The following is a 20,765-nucleotide window of genomic DNA, read 5'->3' as shown; positions in this document are numbered from 1 at the left end:
CGCGGAGTGAGCGGAACTCAGCCCTCCTCAACCAATGGGAAGGCGAGAATTCTGTGTGTTGGGCGTGGCTGGAAAGATTGGCAGGCGAGGGCCCGCCTCGGCGCCTAGGTCCTGGGTGAAGGGTGCTGGCGCGGACGCTGTCATGGCTGCACGATCTGTCACTCTCGGCATCGACCTGGGCACCACGTCTGTGAAGGCGGCCCTAGTGGAGGCCGCCCCTGGCGACCCTTCCGGGTTCGTGGTACTGGCGAGCTGTGCCCGGGCTGCACAGGCCGAGACGGAGGCCCAGAGCGCGGCGGCGGGGCCCCAGGTGAGGCAGCTCCCTGGAGCCGCGCCGCCTCCAGGAGCCTCCGGACACCCTCTCCCTCCTCAATGAAGTCTCCCTGACTGCTCTAGCCTGCCTGATCTCTGCCTGCCTGATCTCTGCTTGCCTGATGCAACTCCCTCGATTCGATAGCAAACCTCCCAGGAGCTTTCCCACCTGCTGGCACCGATCTGCCCACTCTCGGGCTTTCTTTGGGAGCCTTGCCAAAGATCCCCGTGCTCTCTGCCCTTCACCTTCTGTACCCTGACCTGCGGGAAAATTGCTCTCCTGCATATGGAGTGTTCGCAGGCCACCTTCTCATTCTTGTGGCTCTCTGCTCCTCACATCTGCCCTGTGTCCTCAAATTCAGGATTCAGTTTGTTTCCTAGGGCAGTGTCTGGGTTTTCCTTGAGAAATCAGATGCAAAACCAGGTGTAACCTGCCCCTCTCTCATCCCACAGGTATAGATTGTGGGTGGAGGAACTCAAACATTTGGCTAGCAAAAGTCCCTTGACCCCAAAGGCTGAGAGAGCTTGGAGGAAAGACATTAGGACAGGTCAACATTGAGAAGTTCAGATTGATATTTCTACACAAAAACTAGTGTCTTGTGAAAGCTACCAGATAGAAATTCAGAATTTCACCATAGTGGGCTCAGTTGTAAGAGGTGGGTTCAGAAAGGATGTTAATCCTCCATTAATTCCCTGAAAAAGGTAGCTCAAAGTTCAATTCATTGATAATAGAAATTAATATCAAGGAACTTTCTTTGTAATCTCATGACTTTCTGGATCTCTGTTCTTATAATTGAAATAGATAACCTCTATGGCCACTTCTGGCCATAAACCTTAATTTTCTGAGCCAAACCCCATTCCCAAGAACTTTGTTTTTCACAAACTCTTGCTACATAACTGGGCTCAGTTCTTTAGGATTCACACTCCATCTTTTTTTTTTTTTGGCTGCACTTTGCATCATGTTGGATCTTAGTTCCCTAACCAGGCCTCAAACCCAGGCCCTCCTCAGTGAAAACGTAGAGTTCTGACCACAGGGCTGCCAGGGAAGTCCCCAGAGTCCATCTTGCTCAGAAGCATTTCACAGGATAGATTTCAGGAGCACATTTTCACAGAGTCTTTCAAAATTAGTTTGGTTGGAGCATCAGGGCATTTTAGAATTGTTATCTCACTTCATGGACCTTGACATGGAGGCAACATCAGCTTGGACCCCATCAGGGTGAGCAGCAGAGCCAAGATTCCAGGAAGTGGGTTTTAGGCAGTGCCCCTTTTCTCTTGAGATAGTGCTGCTTCTTGGCTGTAGACATAGGGCCACATTCCCTACTTCCTCCAGTGTTCAGCATGCTGTTCTCTGTTTACAGGCACACCCAGTGCTCCGCACCTGCCTAAGGAGGGGTTTAGGAGATGTTCATAATAGCACCCTCCCTTGCATCCTCCGCACGTGTGTTGTGCTCTGGGACAAACAGCACTGCTGTAATTTCACCTGGAGCAGGATTTCTCAACCTTGGCACTGTTGATCCTCGATGCCTGGATGATTCTTTGTTGTGAGGGGCTGTCCTGTATGTTGTAGGTTATTTAATAGCATCCCTGGCCTCTTAACCCATTGCATGCTGGTAGAACCCTCCTCCCCAGTTGCAACACCCCCAAATATCTCCATATTGCCAAATGCCCCCTAGGGGACAAAAATTACCCCTGGAGTAAGAACTGCTGCTCTATAGAAACACCAGATGGTTCTGTTCCATCCTCCTGTCTGCATTTCTCACTCTTTAGAAGCCTTGTGTACTCCATGGCCAAATTTGGCGGCTTATGTGGAAGGTCAGACTTTCAGCTCTTTGCACCTTTAACATAGCAGGGTTTTTGAGGGAAACTCTGTCTACCCTCTTTTCTTTGGCTGTGCTGCACGGCTTGTGGGATCTTAGTTCCCAGACCAGGGATCAAACCCAGGCCCACGGCAGTAAAAGTGCCGAGTCCTAACCACTGAATTGCCAGGAAATTCCCTCTGCAACCCTTTCTTTGCTATTAATTTTTCCTTTCTGGGCCTCCATTTCCCCATCTGTAAAAGGAGTGGGGAGGAGGAAGGTTGAATGAATTCTTAAGCTCTTTTTTTCCAACCTGAAGTTCTAGGGTTTGATCTGGGTATAGACCACTTGATATTCCGAACCAAGGGATGGGGGCAGCACCTGTCTTGTTACACTGTGTGTGTACCCATTGTCTGTCCAAGAATTACTCCCCCATCACACTCACCACTAAAACTCGCTGTACACTGACTGCCTCCTTGTCCACTCCATCCAGCCTGTTCCCCTCCTCCGCTGTCCCCATCCACACAGCTCACCCACTTTGGGCCCATATAGAGAACAGCTTCTCTGTTCTGGGTTCACACACCATCTGACGGCCATGTGGGAACTCTGCAAACCAGCACTGTCCAATGGAAATGTGAGCCTCACGTAGTTTTCAATTTTCCGGCAGCCACGTTAAAAAAAACAGTAAAAAGGAACCCTGAAATTAATTTTCATTGCCTATTTTATTTAACCCAATGTATCCAAATGTATCATTTCAATATGTAATAATATGAAATTATTAATGAGAGACTGTGCTTTAATTTTTTCTTACTAAATCTGAAATCTTATGTATAGTTTTCAATGTGGACTAGCCTCGTGTGGCTAATCACTGCTGTGTCGGACAGGGCAGGGGTGTAAACAAATGTCTCTTCCCTGCTTCCTTCTTCCTTTGCCTGCTGTCTTAGTTCTTCCCTGCTGGGGGATCATGCTCATCTCTGCAGCTCCTCTCTGCCCTGTCCTTTACTGCCCAGTAAGTTTTCCTGTAGTCTCTTCTGCATAAAGAGCCTTTTTAGGAGACTTACCTGGCAGTCCAGTGGTTAAGACTCCAGGCTTCCATTGCAGGAGGCACAGGCTCGATCTCTAGTCCGAGAAATAAGATCCCCCATGCTGAGTTCAGTTCAGTTCAGTTTCTCACCCATGTCCGACTCTTTGCGACTCCATGGACTGCAGCACGCCAGGCTTCCCTGTCCATCACCAACTCCCAGAACTTGCTCAAACTCATGTTCATTGAGTCGGTGATGCCATCCAGCCATTTCACCCCCTGTCATCCCCTTCTTCTCCTGCCTTCAATCTTTCCCAGCATCAGGGTCTTCTCTAAGGAGTCAGTTCTTTGAATCAGGTGACCAAAGTATTGGAGTTCAGCTTCAGTGTCAGTCCTTCCAAAGAATACTTTCAGGGTTGATTTCCTTTCAGATTGACTAGTTAATTGACCACACCACACCGAGTGGTTTGGTCCAAAAAAAGAGCCTTGTTAGAATGTGGGGCTGCCTCCTCAAAAAAATGCTCTGTGCTCTCTGCTCACTCTTTCCCCCATCCTACCCCTCCTCACCCTCCTTCTTTCTAATCCTTTGGTCGTATCTGTTCAGAGCCAAGAACTGCCACAACCCAAGGCCAGCTGACAGATGAAGTGTTAACTCCAAGGAGGGGAGGCCTGCACTGCCCCTGGAGCAAATTCTGGCCCCTCAGCACTTTCAGGAAATGCCTGCCTGAATGTGATCGGAAGCAACCACTAGCACCTGTTGTCGGATGCTTTAGTCCAGGAAGCCTTTCTTCTCTTTCTTTTTAAAAATAAGTTACAAGTGTTTTTATTTTAAAAATTTTTATTTATTTATTTGCACCAGATCTTGGTTGTGGCACGAGAGATCTTCAGTTGCAGCATGCAAACTCTTAGCTGTGGCAAATTCGATAGAGTTCCCTGACTGGATCTCGAACCTGAGCCCCTGGCATTGGGAGCTCCGAGTCTTAGCCACTGGACCACCAGGGAAGTCCCTAGGAAACCTCTCTTGTCTACGTCTTTCCTGCTGATTCCATCCTTTTTCTACCCCAGCGCTCCATGTACCTTGCCTTATTTCTTCTTGCAGCACGTCTTTCTTGTGTTCGCCTGTCCTGCTGGACTATAGGGCCCTGGTAGCTCAGCTGGTAAAGAATCCACCTGCGATGCAGGAGATCCCAGTTCGAATCCTGGGTCCAAAAGACCCCCTGAAGAGGGGTAGGCTACCCACTCCAATATTCTTGGGCTTCTCTGGTAGCTCAGTTGGTAAAGAATCCGCCTGCAATGCAGGAGACCTGGGTATGATCCCTGGGTTGGGAAGATTCCCTGGAGGAAGGCATGCAATCCACTCCATTATTCCTGCCTGGAGAATCCCTATGGACAGAGGAGCCTGGCGGACTACAGTCCACGAGGTTGCAGAGAATCAGACATGACTGAGTGACTAAGCACAGCACACAGCACAGCTGGACTGTAAGCTCCTGTAGGGCAGGGCAGCGCTTTTCTCAGCTCAGACTGTTCCACAGCAGGGGCCAGAGTCTGGCCACTGGTTGAACTTGAGCTGCAGTGGCTTCTCATCAGTAGGTCAAGTCTCTCAGTCGTGTCTGACTCTTTGCGACCCTATGGATTGTAGCCCACCAGGTTCCTGCTTCCATGGGATTTCCCAGGCAAGAATGCTAGAGTGGGTTGCCATTTCCTTCTCCAGGGGATCTTCCCGACCCAAGGATCAAACCCGGGTCAAGCCCTCCCTCATTGGTAAAGGGAGGAGTAGAACCTTGCCCACCACATTCCTACTCAAGGAGGAGGTGGTGGAGACCCCTCAGGCCCACGTCTCACCCTTGAGGCCCAGTCAGCAGCTCCTGGAAGTGAGCTCGGGGGAATTAGCTAGGGAGCACCCACGCAGGAAGTCCCTGTTGCCTCTGTCTTTCTCTCCTCCCAGTGTGTATGCCTCTGCCCAGTGTGTCCTATTCTGTTTCCAGGGGCGAGAACAGGATGTGAGGAGAATTATCCAGGCCCTCCACGAGTGTCTCGCTGCCCTTCCCCAGCAGCAGCTCCGGAAGGTCTGTGGCATCGGCGTGTCAGGGCAAATGCATGGAGTCATGTTTTGGAAAACAGGCCAAGGTATGCTGGGCTTGGGGGCAATCACGTTCTGTTAACAGTCACCCTGTGGGCGTGGTTTCTATCCCTGTTCTGGGACTAAGATCCCACATGCCTCCAGGACAAAAAAACCCAGTGTTAAACAGAAGCAACATTGTAACAAGTTCAATGTTGTTGTTGTTTACTTGCTCAGTCATGTCCAACTCTTTTGCAACCCCATGGACTGCAGCCTGCCAGGCTCCCCTGTCCATGGAATTCTCCAGGCAAGTATACCGGAGTGGGTATCCATTTCCTCCTCCAGGGCATCTTCCCAACCTAGGGATTGAACCTGCGTCTTCTGCATTGCAGGCAGATTCTTTATCACTGAGCCACCAGGGAAGCCCTATAAAGACTTTAATAACGGTCCACATTGAAACAAAACAAAGCAAAAGCAGTCACCCTGTGATCCTCGATGGCCTCGGCCTATGGCGCGGCTTAAAGCAGGAATTTGGTTCCCTGGCCAGAGACTGAAGTCAGAGTGAGGCAGTGAGAGAGTTGAATCCTAGCCCCCAGACCCATAGCCAGTGACACGGTGCTGGCCTGTCAGCTTTATAGAAAGGAATTTCCACAAAGATACAAAACGTAGTGAAACAAGTAAACTGTTAGGAGGAAAAAGGGTATGTGTGGATAGATGCACGGGTGGGCTCCGGGAAAGAGCTGTGCCCTCGTGGTAGTTTGAATCACTTATATGGGGCGTTTCTTCTGGGTTTCTTCTGGCTGTCAATCACCTTGCTTTACCCTGTTTAGTTTATCACAGGGTCCTCCCCTGTGTGCGTGCGCATCTCTTAACCAAGATGGATTCTAGGGAAGAGGCCTATGGGAATGTTGACATCACCTACTTTAGGGTGGCATTCCCTCCCTTTTTGACCCCTGAGGAGCCTTTTTTACGCATGTGTAGTTGGGAAGGTCTCCTTGACCTCAAGAACGAGAAATATGTGGTCTCTCTCTTTCTTTTTTGGCCAAAAGGCATGTGGGTTTGTGGGATCTTAGTTCCCAGACCTTAGTTCCCATGGGTCAAACCCGTGCCCCCTGCACTGGAAGCACGGAGTCTGAACTGCTGGATTGTCAGGGAAGTCTCGGTTTCTTATTAATCTTTTATCTGCGCAGCTCCCCTTCGCTCCTGCTGTTGTCTTCATCTTGGAGTGTCTGTCCACAGGGGACAGACTCCAGCTGCTCAGCCTGGGGCTCATCTATCTTCCTCACCAGAAACCAGAAACGTGCTGCCAAAGACTCTCTGTGAAGGGTCAGGCTGTTCTCTTGGGTTTTATGAGCATCCTGTCCTGTTCAGAGATGTAATAAACTGCACTGTCCACTCACACATTGTACATGAACAGGGAGAGGGTGAAGAGTGAGTCCTCTCTGATTCTCTGTTGGATTCAGTCGAGTGGATTTTTTCATAGTTTTCTCTGTCTTTGTACCAATATCTTGGAGCATCAGTGCCAACACCAAGAGATTAGTGTAGCTGCTGCTAAGTCGCTTCAGTTGTGTCCGACTCTGTGCAACCCCACAGACGGCTGCAGGAGATGTCAAAACACAGAGGAAACTTTTCTGCATTTGAGCATAGTTTTTGTTGTTTAACATCATCACAGATATTCGTGAATTTTCAGTTCCACGTCCTTTTCATGTGCACCGTTGCTAAGCATTGTTTAGTTGGTTATTTATTTCAGAAGGTCTGCCACAGTGTAGATGTGGGTGGCTTGTTCTGTTTGGCCTCCAGGAGGGTAATTAAGCCAGCAAAACGGCAATGAGCACTTTGCATGCCAGGTGCGGAGCTAAGGGCGTTACCTGTGTGATCTCATTGAATTTTCCTGACACCCTTATGACGTAGGTGACATTATTGTCCCTCTGCAGCAGATGAGAAGTGGAGGTTCAGAGAGATTGTAAAATAATATGCTCAGGGTCATATGACAGCAAGTGGTGACTCCAGCTTTCAAACCCAAGTCTGTCTGACTTCAGACACCTGAACTTTGAAAGGTTTTCTGGAAGGACCAGAGCCACTAGCTCAACCAAGGGAAGAACAGCCCAAAGAATGTCCAAGGAAGGAAGGATCAGGCTCCTGTAGGAAGTTGTGAGCTTCTGTTATGGCAAGCATGAGAAAACATTTTAAAAAATTCTAAAATGTTCAGGGCTTTCCTGGTGGCTCAGTGTTAAAGAATCCAGCTGCCAATGCAGAAGACATGATTTTGATCCCTGGTCCGGGAAGCTCCCACATGCTGCCAAACAATTAAACCTGTGCACCCCAACTACTGAGCCTGTGCTCTAGAACCTGTAGGCCACAAGTTCTGAGTCCACTCCCCTAGAGCCTGTGCTTCTTCAACAAGAGAAGCCACCGCAATGAGAAGCCCACACACTGCATCGAAGAGTAACCCCTGCTCTCCGCACCAAGAGAAAAGCCCGTGAAGTAGTGGGTAGCCTTTCCCTTCTCCAGGGAATCTCCCCAACCCAGAAACCGAACCGGGGTATCCTGCATTGCAGGCAGATTCTTTACCAACTGAGCTATCAGGGAAGCCCCGATGAAGACCCAGCACAGCCATAAATAAATAAATAATATATATATAAAAGTTCTACATAGACATAAAAGTAGGGAGAACAGTGTTGTTATGAACCAACACACACCCATCACCCAGCTTCAAAAATATCAACATTTTACTGCAGGTGTTTTAAGCAGAGGATGATGGCTACTGGGGGAGGGGTTGTAGTTAAGGAGATCTGAACATGGGATTTGCGCCTCCTTTGCCTGGAGAATCAGGGATTCCGATTCCCCTGGGCCAAGTGAGTGGCGACCTGCTTTTGAGCAGCTTGACGGGGGACTGGTGATGCAGCCTTTGATCAGTCCCCAGGATGTGCCTGGGTAAGTGCAGAAGCCAGCCCAGACTCTCGCCCTTCTCCTCTCCCATTGTCTGCCCATCATCAGGCCAGCAGGGACCATGGGAGCTGCTTGGCTCCAATCAGTAGCAAAAGCCAAAGGCCGGTCGGGGTGTTAGTGCTGACCTCTCGGGGAAAGTCTAGGTTGTAAAAGCTTTTTAAACTCCTTAATTTTGCATTAATGAGAATAAACGTCCTTTTAATACTAAAACCCTTCCCAGAGAGGACAGCAGAGATCTAATGATTGTGGTCTGGTCACATGCCTTCCCTTCTGCCCATCTCCTGGACTCTGTAACAACCACACAAACCATCATCCATATGGGTGGAAAGAGCTTCTTAATATTTCATGGAGCCCGCCTGCCCACCTACTTGGTTTGGTTTCTGTTTATGGGAAGGAGGAGAGCCACCATTTGACCATGATGATAACCCGCTTAGCGGAGCGAGTGAAATCCTATTTGAGATCAAGTTGCTCTGCTTTTAACAGTGGCCATAATTCAGTTTGATTTCAGAATCTGCAATACTTGAGGCTCCGTGCTGGGCCCCCTGGGAGACATAGGAATGGGGATTCAGCCCTCCTCTGCCAGGGCTCACTAAAGGCGGTCAGCACAGACGGGCACCAGTAACCCAAGTAGAGAGCTAAGTGCCTCTGTGAGGGCACAGGCGAGCCCATTGGAGGGGAGGAGAGGGAGTGACTAGTGTCTTTTGAGAGGCCTGTGGTTATGCCAGTTTCCACATTCCATTTTCAGGCTCAGTAATGGCAGGAGGCAAGTGGGGATCATAAAACCAAGCTAAAAGGCCAACAGCAGGCAGGGAGGAAATTTTCACCAGTGTATAGTAGACAGAGGATGAAGCTGGGGGCCTGTGAAGAATGAGTAGAAAAGAAAGGACCAATGGCCTGTGGACTAATGGGCAAAGGAAACCAAAAGGCAGATGCTAGAAGAGAAAGGATAAATAGCTAATAAGCACTTGAAAAGACGCTCATTGTCACTATTAGTTAGGGAAATGCAGATGAAAATAATGGTGAGAAATCATTTTTCCACTCTTTGGATTGTAAGAAATCAGTTTGAGAATGTCAAGAGTTGGCAATGGAGGTGGAAAATTGGTTTTTTAAAATACTGTTCCTGGGGGTTTCCTGGACACCGGTTTGATCCCTGATCTGGGAAGATCCCACATGCCTCCAAGCAACTAAGTCAGTGAGCCACAAGTGTTGAGCCTGGCTCTAGAGCTCTTATCACACATATGTTGTAAGGCTAATATGTAAATTAAATAAATTAATATTTTGAAAGTGCTTTGAACAATCCCTGGAACATGGTAAGAACTCTGTTTTATAACAAAGACAAAATAAAAATGATAGTCCTAGAAGTTTTTAAAAAAGGGTCAAAAGAGTTTTGGAAGCAGAGAAAAGGGTTGAAAAAAAAAAAAGCTGCAGATGTCCAGCTTTAGTGCAGGGGTTAGACTCCCAGCTTTAGGCAGAAATGTAGCTGTGAGGGTAGATTACCCTAAGGGGGGCCATCCCATCATCCGCTTACCCCTATTTTCCAGGTGAAACTTAAAAAGGTTCAGGTGCATACATTTGTGACCACCTCCCTGCTCTACTTATTTTTCTTTTTTAAAAAATAGCTTTTATTGGAGTATAGTTGATTTACAATGCTGTGTTAGTTTCAGATGTACAGCAAAGTAAATCAGTGATCCATATTCCTATACCCACTCTTTTTTGGATTCTTTTCCCATATAGATAATTACAGAGTTTTGAGTAGAGTTCCCTGTGCTATACAGTAGGTCCTTATTATCTATTTTTTAAAAATAAAAATCTTGTTTACTTTTTTTGGCTCTCCCGGGTCTTTGTTGTGACACGCAGGATCTTTGGTCTTCATTGTGGCATGAGGAATCTTTAATTCCGAATGTGGGATCTAGTTCCCCGACCAGGGATCGAACCCAGGCCCCCTGCTTTGGGAGCATGGAGTCTTAGCCACTGGACCACCAGGGAAGTCCCCAGTTATCAGTTTTATATATAATAGTTTGTATTTGTCCATCCTGACCTCCCAATTTATCCCTTCCCCTCCTCCTCTGTAGCTATATTTGTTTTCTCCATCTGTGACTCTATTTCTGTTTTGTAAATAAGTTCATGGGTACCATTTTTTTCTTTTTTAGATTCCACATATAGGGGCTGTCATATGATATCTGTCCTTCTGTGTCTGACTTACTTCACTCACTGTAACCATCTCTAGGTCTATCCACTCCCTGCTCTTCTGGGTCCTGGCCAGGACCCCTGTGTGTGAATAAAGCATTGTCACGGGTGATAAAGTCCGTCCTGTAACCTCACTAGCAGGGTAGTCTCAAGGACATGCTGCTGCCCATCAGTTGCCCTATTCTCCTTTTTCGGTCATCTTCCTTCCAGGCTGTGCTTGGACAGAGGGAGGGGCCGCCCCTGTGTTCGAGCCTAGAGCTGTGAGCCACCTGGTCACGTGGCAGGATGGCCGGTGTAGCAGCGAGTTCCTGGCTTCTCTGCCCCAGCCGGAGTCCCATCTCAGCGTGGCCACGGGGTTTGGCTGTGCAACCATCTTCTGGCTTTTGAAAAATAGGTACGGACAACTGTTCTTTGAATTGGGTTTTCAGGGGAATGAGAGCGGCTAGCTGATGGCTCAGTGGGTAAAGAATTCACCTGCAGTGCAGGAGGCACAGGAGACGTGGGTTTGATCCCTGGGTCAGGGAAGATCCCTTGGAGAAGGACATAGCAACCCAGTCCAGCATTCTTGCCTGGAAAATCCCATGGACAGAGGACCCTGGAGGGCTACAGTCCATGGGGTCACAAAAAGTCAGACACAGCTGAGCCCAAGCACTATGGTTTAGATGCAGGACAGTGGCTAGGCCGCTGTACCTCTAGCCAGTCAGCATCACTCCACACTGGACTGTTGCTTAGTGAGCATGGCCCCGCACAGGTACAGTCTCAAGGCCTAGACTTGGTCTACCACTGCTTCTTCATTTTGCAGAGGGGGCTTGTTGGTTATCCAGTTCTAACCCAGAGGGGAAAACAAGGGGCCAGAGAGGGTAACGGAGTTGCCCATGGTCACATGATGGGTCATAGTGGGGTCAGGACTGCTAAGAATGGTTGATGTCCTGCTTTCCCAGGCATGATGTGTCCTCCTATGAATACCCTCCCTTAAGGCTGACTCTGACCAGCTTGGCTTGGAGGCTTTTGGAGGTTCTCACCTTGGGAAGTTCAGCTGTGGGGGACTATAGCCTGTGGGATTCTGGTTGCTGCCCAGTTATGCCATGTCTAGTCAACAGTGCCCTCAGTTAGCTGCAGCTCATGCTTTTCAGTCAATATTAAACCACGCTGAATTGTTTTGGGTATGACAAACAGCCCGGAGTTCCTCAAGTCCTACGATACAGCTGGCACCATCCATGACTATGTGGTTGCCATGCTGTGTGGCTTGGCAAGACCCTTGATGTCCGACCAGAATGCTGCTAGCTGGGGCTATTTCAACACCAGGAGCCAAAGCTGGAACTTGGAGATGTGAGTATAACCTTGCAGGCTGGCTTGAGGCTGAAAGGTAGAATCTCTGAAGAGGGAGCTTCAGTGGGGTTTTCCCATCTGGGAATAGTGGAGGATTCCACAAGGCCAAGAATCAGGTTCCAACAGCCGCCAGCCTGTTCCAGCCCCTGGGCATGGGTGGGCCTGACCGTAAGTGAAGTCCTTGGGGAAGGGTGCTGCCCACCATGCCATGCTCTCCTGCTCCTCCACTGTTGCCCAGGCCCGGGGTGCTCTCCCCGGTTCTTTCTGAATCCCGGACCCAGCCCATAGATGCTAAACAACAACTTTCATTTTTAAATACATTTTATGTTATTTTAAACTTTCTATTTGATATTGGAGTAGAGTTGATTAACAATGTTGTGATAGTTTCAGGTGTGTGACAAAGAGATTCAGTTATACAAAAACATGTATCTATTTTTTTCAAATTATTTTCCCATTTAGATTGTTACGTAACACTGAGCAGAGTTCTCTGTGCAGTAGGTCCTTGTTGGTTTTCCATTTTGTTTTATTTATTTTTTGAAGTAGAAAAGAATAGTTTTATTGCTTTGTCAGGCAAAGGGGTACACGGCAGGCTCCTGACCATGAAAGTAGTGTGTCCCCCAGTTATCCATTTTAAATATAACAGTGTGTACATGTCCATCCCAAACTCCCCAACTATCCCTCACCACCACCATTTTATATATATATATTTTATGACACAAACCTCTAAAAGCAGTTCATTTATTTTTGATCTTTAATTTCTTTTAATAATGGCTTGTATGCATAGTGTACATCGTTTATTAAATTTATTGTAGGTATTTGACTGTTTTTGATATTATTTTAAATGCATTTTCTCTTATAAAATTAATTTTTATCATAATATATTTAAAAGTAGGGTTAAGAAATGGAAGGAGTAGGCTTGAGGGATACCTTTTAAGTTCTTTTGCAACAATCATTTGCCTTTTCAGGTCCAGAGGTCCATAGATTCACTTCCGCCAGGTCCCAAATTCTGAGCTCTGTAATAAAACAAAAAGCGCCTGGTAGTTCAGGTAAAGGACTTTCTAGCATGTTTTATGAAATTGACAGCCCCATGTTCACTAACCCTGAGTGGTGACTACATTTGTTATTCAGGAGACTGATGGGTTTTGACTTTGGTTTGGCCTGTGCTAACCAACTGTGACTTGGCTTTAAAACTCTGACTGCCCCCCTTTGCAGAGTGTTTGTGCTCCCCTCAAACACAGGAGGCCAGATGCCGATCTGCTTCTTAGCCAATCCTTTCCGATCCCCTCTGCTTAAACTGGTCATGTTCTTCCTTGGAAGGTCCATCCCAAGCTCTTGAAAGCCAGTGTTCACTCTAAAAAACTCAAGACATCTCATGGTTTTAAAAAAAGGCAAAAGGGCCCTCTGTACAAATACTGGATTTTGCCCTCTCTTCTTGAATGTGTGTCCCAGAGCACTTTCCTTTGCTCAGTTTCCTGGAAGCAACAGGAGACAAGATCCAGTACCAGGTAGATAGGCTGTCCACTTTTGATTTGCAGACTGAGGGCTGCCGGTTTTCCCGTCCAGCTGCTTCCAGATGTAGCGGAGCCTGGCAGTGTGGCAGGAAGAACTTTGCAGGCCTGGTTTGAGATCCCAAGGGGGACGCAGGTGGGCGTGGCCTTGGGTGATTTGCAGGCCTCTGTCTATTCCTGCATGGCCCAAAAGACCGATGCAGGTAAGTGTTTCTTTGGTTCTGTCCTCCAGTCTCTACCTGGGCCTCATAAGCCTCAGCTCTGTGTGAGGGTCCAAGGGGCACACATAGCCAACCGTCTCGGTGTCCTCTTGACCGTTGTCCTGCAAACATGAAAAATACCTTCGGGACTTCCCTGGTGGTCCAGTGGTTAAGACTCAGTGCTCCCAATACAGGGGGCCCAGGTTTGATCTCTGATCAGGGAACTAGATCTTGCATCTAAGAGCCCACAGGCCACAATACAGTCCAATAAAAAACAAAACAAACAGACAAAAAAATCCACCATCATCCCTACATGTTAAGCCCCTATCCAGGGAGCTTATCATCTAGCAGGACGAGCTCTGCCCTGAGCACAGCCAGTGCCTTTCTTTTCTAGGGTCAGGTAAGGAAAATGACATCTCTAGTTAGCTAGTTTCTGTGTGTCTCCCTGACCAAGGAAACAGATGAGTAGATTAGAATTTTTGTTACTGTGTGTGTGTCAGTGAAAGTTCTCTTGGATTTGATTAGAAGTGCAGATTTTCCTGTATTTCGCGTGAGAGAGTCACAGTGAGGTGGAGGCTGCCCTCCAGGACAGGGTTTGGCAAAGTTTTCCTGTAAAGGGCCAGGTGGTAAATATTTCAGGCTTTGTGGGCCATTTAGTTTCTGCCACAACTACTTACCTGCTGTTGGGGCAGAAAAGTAGCCTTTGCTAATGCATAAGTGAGTGGGTGTAGCTGTGTTCCAATAAAACTTTATTTATAGAGGCTGAAATGTAAATTTCATAAAATTTTCATGTTTCACGAAATAGTCGTTTCCTTTTCATTTCTTTTCAACCATTTAAAAACGTAAGAATATTCCACTGGGGTTGTAAAATGGTGCAGTCCCTTTGGAAAACAGTCTAATAGTTCTCTGAAAGTTAAGCATGGAATTACCATGACCCAGCAATTCCTCTCTTTGGTGTATACCCAAGGGATTTGAAAACACGTGTCCACACAAAAATTTGTACACAATTTTCCCCTGCAGCCTTATTCATAATAGCCAAAAGATAGAAACAACCCAAATGTTCATCAACGGATAAATGGATTTTTAAAATGTGGTATATCCACAGAGATAACATGCTACAACATGGGAAGGAAAGTGAAAGGCCACATAGTGTATATGATTCCATTCCTGGGAAATGTCCAGAGTTGAATAGGCAAATTCACAGAGACAGAAAGAAGCTTCATGGTTGTCAGGGGCTGGGAGTGGGGGTTGATTGCTAACCCGTAAGGGATTTCTTTCCAGAGTGGTAAAAATGTCCTAAAATTAGATCACAGGGATGTTTACCTGTGTATATACTATATGCAGTGTATATAGTGAATATACTAGAAAGCACAGAACTGTACACTTGAAAAGGGTGCATTTTATGGTGACTTTATTTGAATTATAATACATCTCAATAAACTTATTAAAAATGATATATATATAAAAGCCACTCTTAGCTCCCAGGCCATGTAAAAACAGGTGGCCAGGCTGGATATGGTCTGGGGGCTGTCATTTGCCCCTCCTGGGGTGGAGTAGACCTTGGACTTTGGGCCTGCCTGCCCCAGCAAGGTGGTGGCAGACTGGGTGTTTCATTTGATCCTCAGGGCAACCAGGCTGAGTGGGCCCACTTTGAGAGCCCTGCCTTCTTATCAAGGGGAACAGAGAATTCATTCATCTTACTTGGGTTTTCTTTGTCATCACAATTTTTTCCCTCCATCAGTTAGAACTGTTACAATTCAAACTTTAGTTTAAAAACTGACCAGTACTATCTTTTGTTGTTGTTGTTTAGTTGCGACCCCATTGACTATAGCCCTCCGGGGTTCTCTGTCCATGGAATTCTCCAGGCAAGGGTACTGGAGTGGGTGGTTCCATTTCTTTCTCCAGGGGATCTTCCCCACCCAGGGATGGAACCTGTCTCCCTTATGTCTCCTGTATTGGCAGGCAGCCTTTTTTTTTTTTTTAACCACTAGTGCCACCTGGGAAGTCCAGTTGATTTATTTCAATGAGTCTCTGCCTCCTGAAAGAGGGAGTATCCAGAAATTTGTGGCACACTTCCCCAGCCCCGCTGTGACTTGTGGCCTTTGAGTTAGCCCAATAGGCCTAACCTCTGCTTTCCTCGGGCCCTAGTTCTCAACATCAGCACCTCAGTTCAGCTAGTAGCCTCCATGCCTTCAGGATTCCAGCCAGCGCAGACTCCAGACCCCGCAGCCCCAGTTGCCTACTTCCCGTACTTCGACAGGACTTACCTGGCTGTGGCAGCGTCGCTCAATGGGGGCAACGTGCTGGCCACGTTTGTCCACATGCTGGTCCAGTGGATGGCAGATTTAGGTAAGGGTGGTCCATTCAGGGGTGTGTTCTCTGCTTGTCCTTTCTGTGTGGCAGTGCCCTGGTGCTGAATTTACAGTAAACTTCTAGATTCATGTCTCAGACTCAACCAGGTTCTGGCACATTCCTTCCTTCTGTAGGGATCTGAGCAGGCAGCCTTCTTTACTCTCATCTTCTGAGCTGCCATTGCCTACTCTCTTTTGAGAGTACTACTCCTAACCTTGACTGCAGAGTATCCTGGTAGTCTGCCAGCTCTCCCTCTTCCCACTGTGTTACTTGCTAGGTCAATAAGCTTCTGGGTCCCATGTATTTGAGATTTGCCTTATTTCTTTTTTTCTTTACTTATTTGGCTGCATTGGGTCTTAGCTGCAGCACATGGGAGTTAAATGTGTTACTGATGAGACTCTACAGTGGCTTTTGGTTGGAGGTTCTCAGCACTGGAAATACGTCCTATTTTTATCCCTAGAAATGGTGAGTATTTGGCTTGGGGAAGGGGGATCCTGAGCATGGGATTTTGTAAAAGTTCCTCGGGTGGGACTTCCTTGGTGGTCCTGTGTCTGAGACTCTGCACTCCCAATGCAGGGGACCTAGGTTCAATCCCTGGTCAAGGAATTAGATCCCACATTCTGTCACAACTAAGAGTTTGCATGCCATGACAAAGATCGAAGATCCCACATGCTGCACTAAGCCCTGGCACAGCCAAATAAGTGAATAAAATATGTTTTTAAAAGTTCCCCAGGTGATTCTGATGCTCTCACATGGTGGTAAGCACTGACTAGAACCTTCTACTCAAAAAGTGTGGTCCTCAGGCCAGCTGCACTGGCTTCCTCTGGGAGCTGATGACAAATGCAGAAGCTGAGGCCCCATCCCAGGCACACTGAGCCAGAAACTGTATTTTAATAAGATCCTTGAGTGATTCAGAACTCCAAGCTCTGGTCTAGACTGGTGGTTATCAACCTTTGCCAAGGGACAGTCTAGACTGTGGTCCTGGGATTTCTCTGACACCACTAATAAGTCTAATAGCAGCTGTGATGATACTTACTGATCAGTGTAGGCATTTGGCCCACTTGGGAGCAAGCATCCCACAGCTGCGGGCTGGTTAGGGCTCACACAGCATATAAGTTCTCTCCCTGAAGGCTGGGTTGGGGTGAACAGTGAGAGCTGGCTGGGGTCTGGGGCCAAGGACAGCCAGCCAGACTGTGTGAGTTCTGAGCCAGGAAGCAGCCCCCCACAGTGAGGAGGGGCAGCAAGTCAACCCATTCCTGCCCCCCTGGGAACTCTATAGCCTGCAGCGAGGGGGTGCCTGAACTCACACAGACCTTCTCTGTCCCTGGCAGGCCTGGAGGTTGAAGAGTCCGTGGTGTACTCATGCATGATCCAGGCAGCTGCCCAGCAGAGAGACACCTGCCTGACCATCACTCCAACAGTGCTGGGCGAGAGGCACCTGCCAGACCAGCTGGCCTCAGTGACCGGAATCTCCTCCTCCGACCTCTCCCTGGGGCACGTGGCCCGAGCCCTGTGCAGAGGCATCGTTCAGAATCTGCACTCGATGCTTCCATTTCGGCAGCTCCGGGAGTGGGGCGTGGAGCGCGTGATTGGCAGTGGGAGTGCGCTGTCCAGGAATGAAGTGCTGCAGCAGGAGGTGCAGAGGGCGTTCCCTCTGCCAGTGTCCTATGGACAGGATGTAGATGCGGCCGTGGGGGCCGCTCTGGTCATGCTCCAGAGAAGCCTTAACCAGCAGAAGTCCTAGCACACTCGTTGGCCAGAGGACTGTTGCAAATTTTATCTAATTAACGTCCCTGACCCGATCTTGGGGATCATCCTTTTCCTGGACAGCTCTGTGGGCAGCTTTTAAGCAATGCTTGTTCTTGGGGCCTCAAGAGTCAGTCTTTGGGGCACACACTCATAATGCAGCCAGGAATCATCAACCAGATCCCAAATCAGTGCCTTCTGAAACTCACCTGAGAGCTGGTTGCAAATGTAAACGTGAGAGAGAGAGAAAGAAAGGAGGAAGGAAAGAGAAAGAGGGAAGGAAAAGGCATGGTAACCCAGCATCTTGGTCAACAGGGTCACCTGTGGTTCATCTGTTGACAAAATAAATGTGGGCTTCAGACACCAAATATAGTCCGGTGGCTGTGGGCTCCAGCTAAGAACATCCCATCCTATGTTCTCACAACACAGCTGGTTGAAGGCACAGAAGAGGGAAGAAAAGGTGGATGACGTGACCAGCAAGGAGGACAGATGCTGTATAGCCCCACCATTCAGGCATATTGTTTCCCCAGAGTCTGGCCAGACAACAGAAAGACCCTTTTCTAGGAGTGTGTCTGTGCAGCAATGTGTTTTTGCCCCTGCACGTCCCCAGGAGGCCTTCCAAGGGGAAGGATGCAGCTGCGTGTGCTCCTGCCAGAAAGAAAGCAGAGAGAACCCCTTATCCTGATGCCCCAGGCTGGCACTGCTGCAGAACTGGGTTTGGGAGGTTGGACATGGCTCTGGGAATCATTTGTAGGTTGTCCCATGCAAAGCCCTGCCTGCCCCACAGTTCTACTGAGACAAGCAGCTGCAGATCACTCGGGAAAGTCATGGAATTTTTCTCTCAGCCAGAATGAGTTGACACCATTTTGAGAGAGAAGGCACCTCGGGATGTACTAAAGGACAGCAGAGAGCCCTGTCCATCGGGAGGAGCCGAAGTCAGGGAGACAGCCTGTCTTGCATTCCCAGGATTCTTGGGCTGGAGACTGTAAATACAGGATCAGGAGCTGGATAGGTGTCCTGCAGAAACTCTGTCCCCTTTCTTCATGTCCACTGTATCTCTCAGGGCTGAGCCTTGTACAGTCCAAGCTTGTTAGCTAGCAGTCCTGCTGCTGTTTCTATTGCCGGTGACCGGGAGCCTCTGCAGCAGTTTGGGTACAGCTGCCGGGGCCTCATTTCTCCAGTCTGCAGTAACAAACCACTCACTTCTGCTCCCAAGCTTAGGAGGTACCAGCCTGAGCCTCAGCTGAGGAACTGGGTCATTAGTGCTGTTTGTCAACATCCTGATCTTAAGCACAAAGTAGGCTTGGACTTTCCCACCTGATTGGTTTCAGTGAAACATCAACAGAAGTGATAGCTTATGTTGGATTCGTGATCTCTGAAGAAGATTTAGCTTTGGGACCAGGGACCAGGCTTGATCACTCAAGAGATTTTGTATAGCAGAGTTTTATTACAGTGAAAAGGGACAGAGAATTCTTCTGAAATAGACATCCCTTGCTAGTCTTAGGAAGGGAGTTATATACTTTTTCAGTTGGTTATTGCAGTAAACCAAAAGAATGTCTCAAGTTTGTAGACCCACTCCCACAATATACACTTTAAGATAACAAGATTAGAACTAACAACAGAAAGATCTTACCAGACCCTCTCCCATAATACACATTTTAAGATGACAAGATTAGTCAGAAGGTTCTCAAGAAGGAGAAATATGCCCTCAAGCAGGATACATTGTTGTCATATTGGTACAGAATCATACATTGGTACAGAATCATACATTGGTACAGAGTTTAAGGGAAAACATATCCTTGAGCAAGATGAGCTGTTTTGTTGTTTAATCATCAGCTCTGGGCTTAAAGAAAAAAGCATTTGTCCTTTTCTCCTCCTTGAGAACTCCAGACCCCTACCTCAAGAGCCTCAGGCCCCTTTGTCCTCCTCAGGGACCCCAGACTTATCAACCTACCGAGGAACTGACTCTCTCGTTCCCCTCTTTTCTTTTAGGATAATTATGTTGCCAAGGGAAAGGGGCATCATTTTCATTCCATAACTACTTCCTGCTGTTGAGGGGCATCATCTCTAAATTGTTGAGGCAACATATTCTCCTAACTCTCATATTGAGGATCTCTGATCCAGGGGCCTCAAGTAACAGTTTGAGGAGGTTGTGGCACTTGTAGGAGCTTGAACAACCATTTGTAACCTTAAAGGTTTCAGACGGTTAGAAACAAACCCCATTTTACAGTTACAGATGTAAGGCAAAAGAGTAATTAAACCAAATTAAAACATACTCAAAATTAAAAGTCACATTATGCCCATAATTAAGGTACAATATGTTATACCAGTCCATCTTAGGATCATTAGATATCATCAGATCAAGAAGAGCATCACATATGATTGTTGTTGGTGAAGGTATTCACAGAGTTGAAGAAAGTCCTTTCCCTGAAGTAGGGAAACCCACCATGGGACACCTTCAATTGATGAGGAGGTTGAAAAGCTGAGAGCTGAGTCACATAGTTAATTCTAAGGCTTCAGAATATATGTCCCTGAAGCAGAGACACACACCATGGGAAGTCTTCAATTGATGAGGAGGTTGAAAAGCTGAAAGCTGAGTCACATAGTTAATTCTAAGTCTTCAGGATATATAACAATATCTGTGTGCAAAACAGTCTGTCATAGAGACAGCCCCTTCTTGGGGCAGTTCAAGCCCTCATTAAAGCTATGGGTAAAACTTTAAACCAACTGTCTTGTGTTTCCTGAGTTAGCTTATGCTGATGCCTCTTAATAATGTCATTAGCCTTTTCAATTTTTTCTGAAGATTGGGGTCTCCAGGAACAGTGTAGGTGACATTCTACAACTTTTGACATCCTAGAACTTTTGCACCCCTTGATAACAGCAGCTTTAATGGTGGACCATTGGAAGGAAAGTTATGACCAACCTAGATAGCATATTGAAAAGCAGGGACATTACTTTGCCAACAAAGGTCCATCTAGTCAAGGCTATGGTTTTTCCAGTGGTCATATATGGATGTGAGAGTTGGACTGGGAAGAAAGCTGATCGCCGAAGAATTGATGCTTTTGAACTGTGGTGTTGGAGAAGACTCTTGAGAGTCCCTTGGACTGCAGGGAGATCCAACCAGTCCATTCTGAAGGAGATCAATCCTGGGTGTTAATTGGAAGGACTGATGCTAAAGCTGAAACTCCAATACTTTGGCCATCTCACGTGAAGAGTTGACTCACTGGAAAAGACTCTGATACTGGGAGGGATTGGGGGCAGGAGGAGAAGAGGACGACAGAGAATGAGATGGCTGGATGGCATCAC

At 47.5% G+C, this 20,765-nt stretch overlaps 1 protein-coding gene across 1 annotated transcript; it reads left to right on the top strand.

Moving 5' to 3' along the window:
* Positions 1 to 84: 84 nt before the first annotated feature.
* SHPK (sedoheptulokinase) lies at positions 85 to 20,276 on the top strand. The gene is made up of 7 exons (XM_055403787.2): positions 85 to 310; positions 5,115 to 5,256; positions 10,535 to 10,718; positions 11,501 to 11,653; positions 13,189 to 13,364; positions 15,510 to 15,710; positions 17,045 to 20,276. Exons 1-7 carry the CDS (start codon positions 143 to 145, stop codon positions 17,455 to 17,457), a joined length of 1,437 nt encoding a protein of 478 aa, XP_055259762.2. The 5' UTR covers positions 85 to 142; the 3' UTR covers positions 17,458 to 20,276.
* The last annotated feature ends 489 nt before the right edge of the window (positions 20,277 to 20,765 follow it).

Source organism: Moschus berezovskii, chromosome 20 (genome assembly GCF_049115385.1).
Source record: "Moschus berezovskii isolate FMDL1 chromosome 20, NW_MosBer_1.0, whole genome shotgun sequence".
Lineage (NCBI taxonomy): Eukaryota > Metazoa > Chordata > Mammalia > Artiodactyla > Moschidae > Moschus > Moschus berezovskii.
This window is presented reverse-complemented; position numbering and strand designations above follow the sequence as displayed.